Consider the following 11,749-nt stretch of genomic DNA (forward strand, 5'->3'; position numbering starts at 1 on the left):
CTTATCTTGCGCAGATATTTTTATTTGGCTTATAATTCCTTACCCAATGTAGTATTTCATCTCGATATGTTCCGTCTTTGATATGATTTAAAACAAGTTCCTCGTCATTATAATTCGCTTCCGATAGCGAAGAAAAGTAACAGAGGTTGTTGAAAACGAAAAAATTTCGATTGACTAATTAGTTGGTGTTCTTGACACAGCAATTATACGACTTGAACAGCGGAACTTTGTAACTGAACAAGAAATTATGTCTGTTTAATAGAATTAAAGAGAAAGTATTATCACATGAAACAAAGCAAAACTTAAAACAACTTACATTGAAAGAAATGTTTAATAAAGTAAACAAATAAATATTAAGCTTTTTCTTTTTGCAAATTTTGATACCCTTCAGATCATAATTGTTCTTTATTTCATAAATTACGGTTTCATATTTTTAATTTTAGAATTTCTGCATGCCATCTTACGAGATTTAAACTGATGATCTATAATCCGGAATCGCCGAAGTCCCGACGAGTCCGGATTAACGACTTTTGACTGTATCACATAAAAGCCATAGTTATAAATTTGCACAAGAAACGGTAACGCAAAAAATACTATAAAGGTATCCTTCTTCATGTTATTGTCCCTTATTTCATAAGATTCTCCCTTCTCTCACACAAAGCTGAATATACTTTCATTAGTAGAATACAAAGTCCGTAATCCGACGTCCATTATCCGGAATAACCTATAATCCGGACCTCAAAGCCACAGATTTTTTTTTTTTTTATGCTTTACACATGTGCGTTTAAAAAATGGACAATATAAGCTAGGCTAAAATTACCTGATTCTAAGGCATTTCAGTTAATGTTGCAGATTGTGCTGTTCCTTAATTTTCTGATTGGATCCGGCTTATAATTTTTTGCATAGAGCAAATTTATAAAAATTAAGCTTGAACTTTTGATTATGTCAAAAAGAGTTTCCAATTCTGGAGCTGTCGAAGGATCTACAAAGCGAAAGTATGTTTCGATGTCCATCAAACAAAAAGTGGAATTGCTGCAAAAAATGGATAAAGGCATATCCGTCTCAAAATTATGCGAGGAGTATGACATTGTAAAGTCAACTGTAAATGAGATAAGCAAACAGAAAAAGGAACTTTTTGAATTTTTTGTGGATTCCGACACTTTACTTGCGATGAATGAATTACAGAAAAAAGGTTCGTTATGACACAGTGATGACTGAATGAGTCAGACAACTTTGCAGCGAGGGCGTGCCATTGACGAGTCCAATGCTAATGGCTCAAGACAAATATTTCATGAAGAAATAAACTTATTCATGAACACTGAGTGCACATATTCAACAGGTTGGTTAACCAAATTTAAAAATCGCCATGGTATAAGACAAAAATTTCAGGTGAAAAAGCAGCTACGAAGCTGCTGAACAATTTGCAGATGAATTCATTGAACTCATTACTAGTGAACAATTATCTCCAGAACAAATTTACAATGCTGATAAAACTGGTCTTTTCTGGCAATATATACCGCGAAATACCTTGGCAACCTCTACAGAAAAGGGTCCAACTGGTGTCAAATATTCCAAAGCGAGACTAACAATTTTAGCGTGTGCAAATGCTGCAGGAATGCACAAGAGCAAACTTTTTGTAATCGGAAAACATGCACGACCTCGAGCATTTAAAGGAGTAATGATTTCCCCCGTTATATATCGCGTAAATAACAAAGCCACAAGCGTTGTTGAATGATTGGTTTGAAAATCACTTTATACCTGAGGCTCGGCGACATTTGAATTCGTTTGGTTTACCTGATGACTCAAAAATAGTCCTGACTGTTGACAACTGTTTGGCACATACTTCACTTAAAGTTTTAGGGAAAGATAATGTATCCATATTATTCTTCCCTCCAAATTGAACATCTATCATTCAGCCTACGGATATGGGAATAGTGCATGCGCTGAAATGCAAACATAAAGTAGCATTTTTAAAATCTATGTTAAATTTCTTGAACAATGGCAAGACTATTCAAGACTTTTTGAAATTTTTTAGCATAAAATCTGTTGTGTGGAGCATCGCAAGATCGTGGGAAGATGTGTCTCCAGATATGTTAAAAAATGCTTGGCATAATTTATGGCCAGCTACCATATTTCATGGTAAGGACGATGAAGATGATAGCCGCAAATTTGAAGGTTTTCGGACATCGCACACTAAAGTTGAAATTTTCCAGTTATTGGATTTTGTAAAGAAATGTGGAAAAGTGGTAATAAATGAAGATGATATAACAGAAGTTTTTCATTGCGCCATAGTATCTGTAGTATGGTTCTAGATCCAGAAAATATCGCTTCCGATAGTGACAGAGAGGTTATTGAAAACGAAAAAATTTTGATTGACCAGTTATTCGGTATTCTCGACACAGCAATTACAGGACTTGAACAATGGAACTCTGTAACTGAACAAGAAATTATGTCTGTTTATAGAATTAACCCTTTCCTGTCTGCGAAAATTTCCCCCCAGCGGCCGTCTGTTTTTCATAGCGTGTAATGTTGTTTTTTCTGTACATCATAACTTTCCATACATGACTTTCTTAGTGGATGGATGTCAATGAATATTAAGTAAAATTATAAGGAAATAAAGCATAATGGAAAATAATAATATCTCTGCTTATTTCTAACAGCAGGATAATTTGATAACATCTGATCCAGGCGGTCCACGCCTCCCATTTTGTTGTTGTAATCTTTCACAATTATTGTTTTTTTTTACAGTTCTTTTCCATGTTCCAACATCAATCATCAAACGTATATCCTTCTTGTCTTTCCAATTCACAACTTCACTTTTTCTCTTTTTCTGCTGAGTAGACATTGAAGCCATCTCTCACTGTCTTGTATCTTATGTAAAATGGCACGAATATTCATAAAACCCAGGGCAAATTCAATTAGAAATAGAATGCTTGATTAGTGCTACCCTTTAGGAGGTATTAGAACAAACAAAAATAAAAACTCAAACAAGTAAACATTTAGAAAGTGTTACAATTTTACAGAATTGATACCATAACCTTAATTACTATCCAAAGCTAATGCAATCAGTGAATGTGAAATATTTGATACAATGTAGAAATTTCCAAGCACTTAACCACAGAGGTTACTTTAATCCATCTGCATACAGTGTTGTTTGGCCATGGCACAATTAGGAAACATTGATAAAAACAAAGAATTCATATGGTCAGCATATGCAAATGGAATATCATGTTCCAAAAAAATTATATGAATAAAACTCTATACCTATAAAAGAATTATGACTTTTTTTTATAAAAATGATGATACTGCCTTTCAGTAGATTTTATTTTCATGTAGTCTTGGTAATTATCAGATTTTACATGCTGCTGGCAGTTGTCATGATATCTATGACTAAAAAAGTCACTATTGCACACAGAAAATACAACACATAATTTTCTGAAAATTCTAAAGCACATAAACATAGTCACACTTCACTGTATTTCTGAAGAACTTTTTCTTTCCTTCAAAGCAACATACTAAGTATTATTTACCATAGAAATTCAAATCAGGATATACACACATGTGTTTAACAGCTTCAACAGGCCTGACATAGCTCACACAGCACAGTTAACATGATGTCAGCATAACTTAAGCATAACTTACGGAGGTCAATGTGATATACTGATTGTGACATCAGTATATCACATTGTATACATCAGTATAATTACTTAATCATAGGTAATTATACTGATATATATACGAATATTATGAATGATCAGCACCTATGATTATACTGATATATATATCAGTATAATCAGAAAATTATGTGTTGTATTTCCAAGCACTTAACCACAGAGGTTACTTTAATCCATCTGCATACAGTGTTGTTTGGCCATGGCACAATTAGGAAACATTGATAAAAACAAAGAATTCATATGGTCAGCATATGCAAATGGAATATCATGTTCCAAAAAAATTATATGAATAAAACTCTATACCTATAAAAGAATTATGACTTTTTTTTATAAAAATGATGATACTGCCTTTCAGTAGATTTTATTTTCATGTAGTCTTGGTAATTATCAGATTTTACATGCTGCTGGCAGTTGTCATGATATCTATGACTAAAAAAGTCAGCACCTATGATTATACTGATATATATATCAGTATAATCATAGGTGCTGATCATTCATAATATTCACTCACACAGAGCAGTTCAGCAGTTCAAACTTGGCATTGTCTCTAGTAATTTTTGTCATATCTGTAATTCTATAACAATTGCAGAAATTGGTAATTATTACGGAAAATTTCTAATAGTTAGTATCTCTGCAAATACTAATCTAGGTCTTTTGTAAAACAAAGTGACATAAGGATAACTCTGTCGCAATATATACAGTACAAATTTAAAGAGATACTGCATGGATCTTTTCTTTGTATATTAGTTTTTTGAGGGGGGTATGAGAATGAGTCCATAAAAATTTTAATGTAATGCTGGTCAAAAGCATAGAAATTGTTCCACCTTTAGTTCTGGATTTTTCTTCTTTTAAACATATTCAAATATATGCAAAAATTGAATAGCACAAAATTTCAGTGAGCAGAGTAATGTGCAATTAATTCAAAAAAGACTAAACAATTTAAAGGCAATAAATGCAATTTTTATTAATTTAAATTTATTTCTTAATAATATGTCTCACTGATGCAATGTAGAATACATCTTCATGAATATCTGCATTACTCTTAATTAATAAAAGATATTTATTATATAGTCTATTATAGCTTATTTAAGTTATATCTTATGTACCTGGTACAGAATTTAAATATCACACTTTGGCTAGAAATATTATTTGCTGGATTCAGAGGCCACAATTTAAAAATATTTGGGAAACCAATCAAGTTGACTAATATCTTTAATAAAATGTCTTATGTAATTTTCATTGTTACTAAAAAAAAGAATATTTAAATCTCTTGTACCTTTCAAATAAACAGTTGATCTTCATAAGCCAAGGAATCCAGAAAACTATTCCCTCTTAGAAAAAGAATATTTGGGCTCAATTTAACATTTACCTGAAGTCAGAAATATATTATGATACATTTAAAGGAACATGCACACACACACAACAATATTAAATGTCATTATGTATACACAAATAGTAAAAAATACAGAAATTATTTCAGGAAGATACAGAACTGCAAGCAGTTTTCTCTTAAATTCATGCTTCTTAATTTTCATCATTTTTTCAGTTACTTTGACTATCTACACCCGCACTGAAAATCATCAATGAGTTGAGGAATTTGTGAACTGCAGAAAAATATTTGCTTGGCTATCTCATGGCTCATAGCTCCTATTCTGTTAAATAATGACAGAATAGCAATAGTTAGAATAGGATAGTTAGATAATAATAAAATGAAGTATTTTGTAAGTAATTTTATGAGAAAACAAAAACCTATAACATGTGTGATATGTGTATGCATGGGCTACTTGTTGTATCTACATTCAAAAATACACCAAAAATGCAGCAATTCTAATGAATGTTGAAATCAAGGGTGCAGATAATCAGAAAGCACCTACGTTCTCACTTTCCAGCATCTGTTTTATAACTTCCAGTCAGTGGATAAAGGCAAAACACCACAATCACGATAAATATTTTTTCTTTTCTTGTTCTGTTCTTGCTTTTTAGTAGCTGTCTGTCTAGACGTGAAAAGATTCCTTATATCATGTTTCAAGCACAGTTTTTGATCTTCTGGTAGACGCTTTAATTCTGGTAGCAGAGACATAAGAAACTGATAGTCCGAATCTTTCTGAAGTCTGGATTGTTCTAGACTTGTACCATTATTTTGAACTATGTTTAAATCCTTTTGAAGTTTTGATTGTTCTAAACTTGTACCATTACTTGGAACTATATTTAAATCCTTTTGAAGTTTTGATTGTTCTGAAGTTGTAACATTATTTCGCACAATATTTTGGGATTCATTTTTAATGGTGTTCCAAGTCTCTGAAAAAGTGTAAAGTTATTTGACACACACATATTTTGTTAAAAAATCATACTTATGAAATAAAACTCAGCATTCACTAAACAGCATATTATTTAGTACAGCCAAAATAATTTACAACATTATGTAAAAGTTTAAAAATATTATAATTATCATCATAAGAGATATAGGGCGTTTCGAAACCGATGGGCAAAAATTTAAGGGGTGGTAGAAAACATCTAAACAAGAAATTTGCACCATACAATGCATGGACGGAGAGCAAGTGGTGAACCGCTAGGAGAAATCCGTTACTGTTACATGAAAGAATTAAACACCAAACGGATAGAGGAGTACTTTTACTGACACCATGTGGCAAAATTACAGAAGCTGCTCAAAAGAGCGACCGCCTGCCTGAAGTAATGCAAGCGTTACACTTGTGATGTAGCGAGTGGCACACTTTTACAAATACATCCTATATTTCTCGGATGACATTGCCAGCAACAGAAATCATGACAATTAGGTCCTTGTTGGAGTCGATGGGGCTTTTGTAGATGCGACATTTCAAAATGGCTCTACAGGAAAAAATCCAGACTGGAGAGATCAGGTGAGCGTGGTGGCCAAGGTGTTGGTTCGCCCTGACTAATCCATTTGCCTTGGGAATTTAACATCTAAAGCGCTCCAAACATCCAAGCTGAAATGGGGTGGTGCTCCATCGTGCTGGAACCATATATGTGTTTGTATGTTGGCTGCAACAGGTTGAAGTAATGCTGGCAATACCTTTTGCATAAATGTGAGGTAAAAGACGATGAGTAAGAAAACTCGTGCTTTATGTTTTCCATTACAGTACCGTCTATCACCGCTTGCTCTCTGCCCATGCAATGCATGATGAAAACTGCTTGTTTAAATGTTTTCTGAGATACCATAAATTTTTGCCCTGAAACACCCTGTATATAAAATCAGATCTTCCCATTATAAAACTGAAATATGAAATTTGTTACATGTCATATTATGATTTGAATGTTTTTGCAAACTGCTTACTTGAAAAGCTGTAACCACTCCCCAAACAATGCTCTCTTTATCTTTTAAACTGTAGTTTAACAGGATATAAACTGAATGATTTTAATTTTTGATAAATTTTTTCTTTTAATCTTTCAAATTACAATTGTGCATTGCGTATTAATGTAACATATGAACTATGTAAAGATAATACTTCTTAATAACGTACACAAATATGCTTCAGAAAATTATGATTTTTAAAAAATTACAATCACACCTTTATTAAAAAAGACGCCTCATTAACAGATAGTTTTTTAATTCTGAGATCTTCGATGTAGGAGATAAAATACACTCTGATATGGACAAAAGCTTTCAACTCATGAGTATCTACTAACAGCTGCACTGGCTGTAACATAAAGTTTTATAAATATTGTTTACAGCATTATTAAATATTATTCAGAATCTAATTTATGCAATTAGTATAAATAATAAAATATATCTTTATTTCTATACATTCTGTACCTTGGCAACGAAATACAGTACAAAGTCTGACATCCGGACTCATTGGGACTTCAGCGATTCCGGCTTTGGGATTTTTCTGGATATTAGATCATCAGTATAAATCTAGTAAGATGGTATGTAGAAATTATAAAACTAAAAATATGAAATTGTGATTTATGAAATAATGAAGTATTTATGATCTAAAGAGTATCAAAATTTACAAAAAAAAAAAAAAAAAGAGCTTAATATTTATTTGTTTATTTTATTAAACATTTCTTTCAATGTAAGTTGCTTCGTTTTATGTGATAATACTTTCTCTTTAATTCTGTAAATAGACATAATCTCTTGTTTAGCTACATTGAAGTCCTGTAACTGCTGTTTCGAGAATTCCGACTAACTTGTCAATCGAAATTTTCTTGTTTTCAGTAACTTCTCTGTCACTTTCTTCACTATCGGTAGCAGTACTTTCTGGATCTAGAACCATACTACAGATTTCGCCATTCATTAATTGATTGATAATTGAGAAACACTGTCATCACAATGAAAAACTTCTTTTATATCATCTTCATTTATTACTGCTTCTTATTTCTTTACAAAATCTGTTAATTGGGAAATTTCACCTTTGTTTTGCAATATCCGAAAACCTTTAAAATTAGCGGCTATCATCAACAAATTTAGCTATCCTTCACTATACATTATGCATCATGAGCTTGGCGACTAATGACAAGTTGCTCTGTTAAATTTTATCTTGCTTCTATTGCGCACCGGATAATTAAGCCTAAATTGTATTAGTTTAGTTATTTATTATACTTATGTCTATTTCTTGCACATGCTTAAGGCTTATCATAGTTCTGAATAAATAAATTCCCACACACACATAAGCCTTGAGGGCTGGATATCTTATCGCCTGATGCAGTCTCTGTGGGTCCTAAATTCTGCGACTCGGCGTGGCCATATGAGCTCTGGCACTGGTTCTGGGTTTATGTGAATAACAAATCAGTTATTCTTAATTCAAATAGTCGTAAATGTAGTCTTTAGATCTATGAATATCATCAACAAAATCTATTTTTAGCATATGGAAAGAAATTTTTGGTAAATTTTTCCTCGTCAACATTTTTACCACATTTAATTTAAATCTGTAATCATTGCCAAGCATAATGTCAACATAAAATGTTTCTATACTCCTTTATTATTCAATTACTAACATAAAAAAATTGTTTAGGCATCGCTACATGAGTCATTACTTAAGTTGTCATGTTTTGATAAACATGTGGTGATGAAAAGAAAGTATAATAAATAATGATTCACCAGGTTGGCATCAGATCAACAATGTATCTATGTGGAATGTTTTGGTTTGAGATGTTTGCCAAGCAGATACGAAGCAATGGAGCCAAATTACTGATTGTACAAATTTATGCTAAAATGATCGTGTCTTCAATAACAAGGTATTTTATTTAGTGTTGAAGTGAAATTAAGAATCGGGACTCTCCAGATATTTTATTATGCACAAAGGGGGAATCAAATGTGCATGTGTAAAGCCTAGAGAAAAATATTGTTGGTGGTTTTGAGGTCCGGATTTTAAATCATTCCAGGTAATGGACATCCGGATTTTGGACTTTGTACTGTAATTGCTTCATTAAATATATAGTGTGGTTTTTTTTTAGACAATGAGTAATTACAAATAAAATCTATGTAAAGACTTCGAATTAAAAATTAATACGAATAAATTATAATACGAATTATTATGCTGATATACATATTTTGATTTTAAATTAGAATAAAAATTGGACTCAAATCAGTTACCTTAAATGATTTAAGCTATGTCCTTTATGGATTGTGAATTATTGTACAGTTAAATACACTCTAAAAAGATTTCTATATATCAAATAGAAAGCAAATAACTACCTTTAATAAACAAGTACTCATAAAATTCTGTCTTTTTTTCAAAGCTAATAATATTTTAAGAGACAGAAAAAGACCTCTCATCTTTTAGTAAGCATAGGCAAGTGATTATTTTTTTTTTAACTTCTAGCTAAGGTATACAAAATCTTTTGGACAGTCAGTTATACATATAAAAACTTTTGCACAATTTAAACCATTCTGAAATAATTAAAAATTTCAAATGTAAGTTTTGAAGAGGAAGCAAGGAAAAAAGATGATTTTACCAATGGCAGTTTAATGTATCGTAATATCACTCGATGTATTTTCAATTCAAGTAAATTTTACAGGTGGCAAATATTCCATCAAGAAATGCAATATAGTCTCCCTTTTAAAAAATTAACTTATAGCTTTCTGCATTTACTTAAAACAAATGGATTTATATTCTTCTTTTTTAGTCTCAATATCAAATTTGAGAAAGGCTAGTACATAAAATGGAATTCTTCGACTTAAAGCCTATTACAATAAAAGGGCTTCCAATGCACTTGTACTAATTCATGTTCCTATCCTAAAATCTACAGTTTCCAGAACTTTTTTTATACCATCATTATTTGACCAACTATACAAAGCTATGCTGATCGAGTAAGGTTCTTATGTTGATTAACCAGTTGTTATGATTTTGATCTTTACTATAACTTCTTTCTTTATTTGCTACCAGAATACAAAATAGTTTTGAGCATATTTAAGTTGAGAGTGTTTGAATCTTAGAGCAAGAGAGCTTCTGACATTTGCATCTGCTGTTAATTTTTCAACTCAGGCTTGGGATTCTTGCCAGCCGATGCTTTAAACTATGCACTGTTAAAATACTTCGAGCCAGTTTATTCTAGCGAATGGGTAGTTTTAGTTTATGTTATCAGTGCTTGAATTGAACTATCTGCAGGCCCGTGGCGACAATAAGTGCAAAGTCGTGCGGCGCACGATGGCGCTGACTCGAAAAGGCGCCGGGCAGTCATTAAAACAAGCAGTTCGTTTCACTGCCTGTCTGAACAGGAAAATTCTTATCTTATTTGAGCGCCCCTCCAGGGGTCGATTTCAGGTAAAACCTGGGAAGCTACTGATTAGGATCTGTGTACCTAGGCAGTCTCGGCCACGAGTGTTTAAAATCAGTCTCCATAGTACTGGAGTCATCGCTGCCAATAACTGTTTCAGACTCGACAGGGACCATATGGTACTGTCTTGTCTGTTCCGTTGGTTGTAATGGAGCTACATTGTCAAATGTTCATGGTTGTCCAGAGTGAAACACCCCCCCGTCCATGGAGTTGGCGAATTCAGCAAGCCTTTAATCTGCTTGAGGTTTCCAGTGGATGCCTGGAACCTCAAAACTGCATGCATATTTATATCCTTCCTTGGTTTCCCCAAGGGGAACCTAAAGCCAACATCTGTATACCATGAGGTAGTGTGGGCAGGCCGGATTGGTGGCTGTTCTGTCCGACAGTGTTTAAGTGACTTCATTCTGCTGTCTGGGGTTGGGGCCCCTGTTGATGGCAGATGTTTTTACCATCTCTCCAGAACCGGAACGTGGAATGTGAGCTGCTAAGAATTCCTGTCGACTCAGCTTATTCTTATCTCGTCGGCTTGACCGATAGTTTAGCGGCCTCTTGGATCGCCTATAGGTGTTGGGGCTTTTAACTGTGTTAAGTCAGCTCGAACTTGCCAGGTCTGAGTGCCCCTCCCTCCTAGCACACTGTCTTATTTGACCGAAAGTTATAACCAGGGCAGGAATTCGTCTCTGGTGTTCTCTTCTGCCTTATTTGAATGGGAAAATACTTGATGCCATAGTGTATGTAAGGGTAGACACATTCGACAAATTGCTTAATCCTTATTTTGTGTCTATTGTTACAATCATAGTAATTTGAGCAACATTTACGTATTTTGTGATTGCTTGTTGTTATTGTTTTTCCACATGAAAAAAGGTTAGTGCAGTTACATATTATGTTAAGCTTAGGTTAACTTTTTAAATTCGGAAAAGCGACGATTTGAGCATAATTACTCAAAAGCCATTTACCTCTTATATTTGAACCATTGTTGTATTCCTGGCCATGTAAATTACTAATATCTGAACCATTTTCATTCTTCAAGTCTTTCATAAGAATGTTGTTCATCCTCCACCGGTAGTATCCGTAATAAAAACCTTTCTTGAATACTCATGTCTGCATTTTCTAAATTAAGATAACTCATACAAATTCATATCTGCTCTTGATGGCTGGCATCAGGGGTACAATCAAGTAAAATAGAAAAATGCTTTGCATGTTTGACCTTATCTAAAATAATTTGTTTTATATTATTCCCTAATAAGCTAACTTTTATTTTAAATTTTATCTCCAAGGTAACATTTTTTTTTTTTTTTTTTTTAGTTTGAATTTTG

The 11,749-nt window shown here is 32.9% G+C and overlaps 1 protein-coding gene across 3 annotated transcripts in view; it reads right to left on the reverse strand.

Annotated features, from left to right (window-relative positions):
* Window positions 1-11,749, reverse strand: part of LOC118190800 (uncharacterized) — a 60,148-nt gene that overhangs the window by 14,061 nt on the left and 34,338 nt on the right. Inside the window, exon 4 of one of the 3 annotated variants that reach the window (XM_085815755.1) lies at window positions 4,613-5,972. The exons of 1 other annotated variant lie outside the window; for it this stretch is intronic. In XM_085815755.1, coding sequence (XP_085671881.1) covers window positions 5,572-5,972 — 401 coding nt within the window. In that variant the 3' untranslated portion in view covers window positions 4,613-5,571. Of the gene's footprint in view, window positions 1-4,612; window positions 5,973-11,749 lie in introns of those variants that run through there. One more of the 3 variants, XR_015040827.1, reaches the window with a different exon arrangement.

Source organism: Stegodyphus dumicola, chromosome 4 (genome assembly GCF_044657685.1).
Source record: "Stegodyphus dumicola isolate Sdum_Otavi_A_Nest chromosome 4, ASM4465768v1".
Classification (NCBI taxonomy): domain Eukaryota; kingdom Metazoa; phylum Arthropoda; class Arachnida; order Araneae; family Eresidae; genus Stegodyphus; species Stegodyphus dumicola.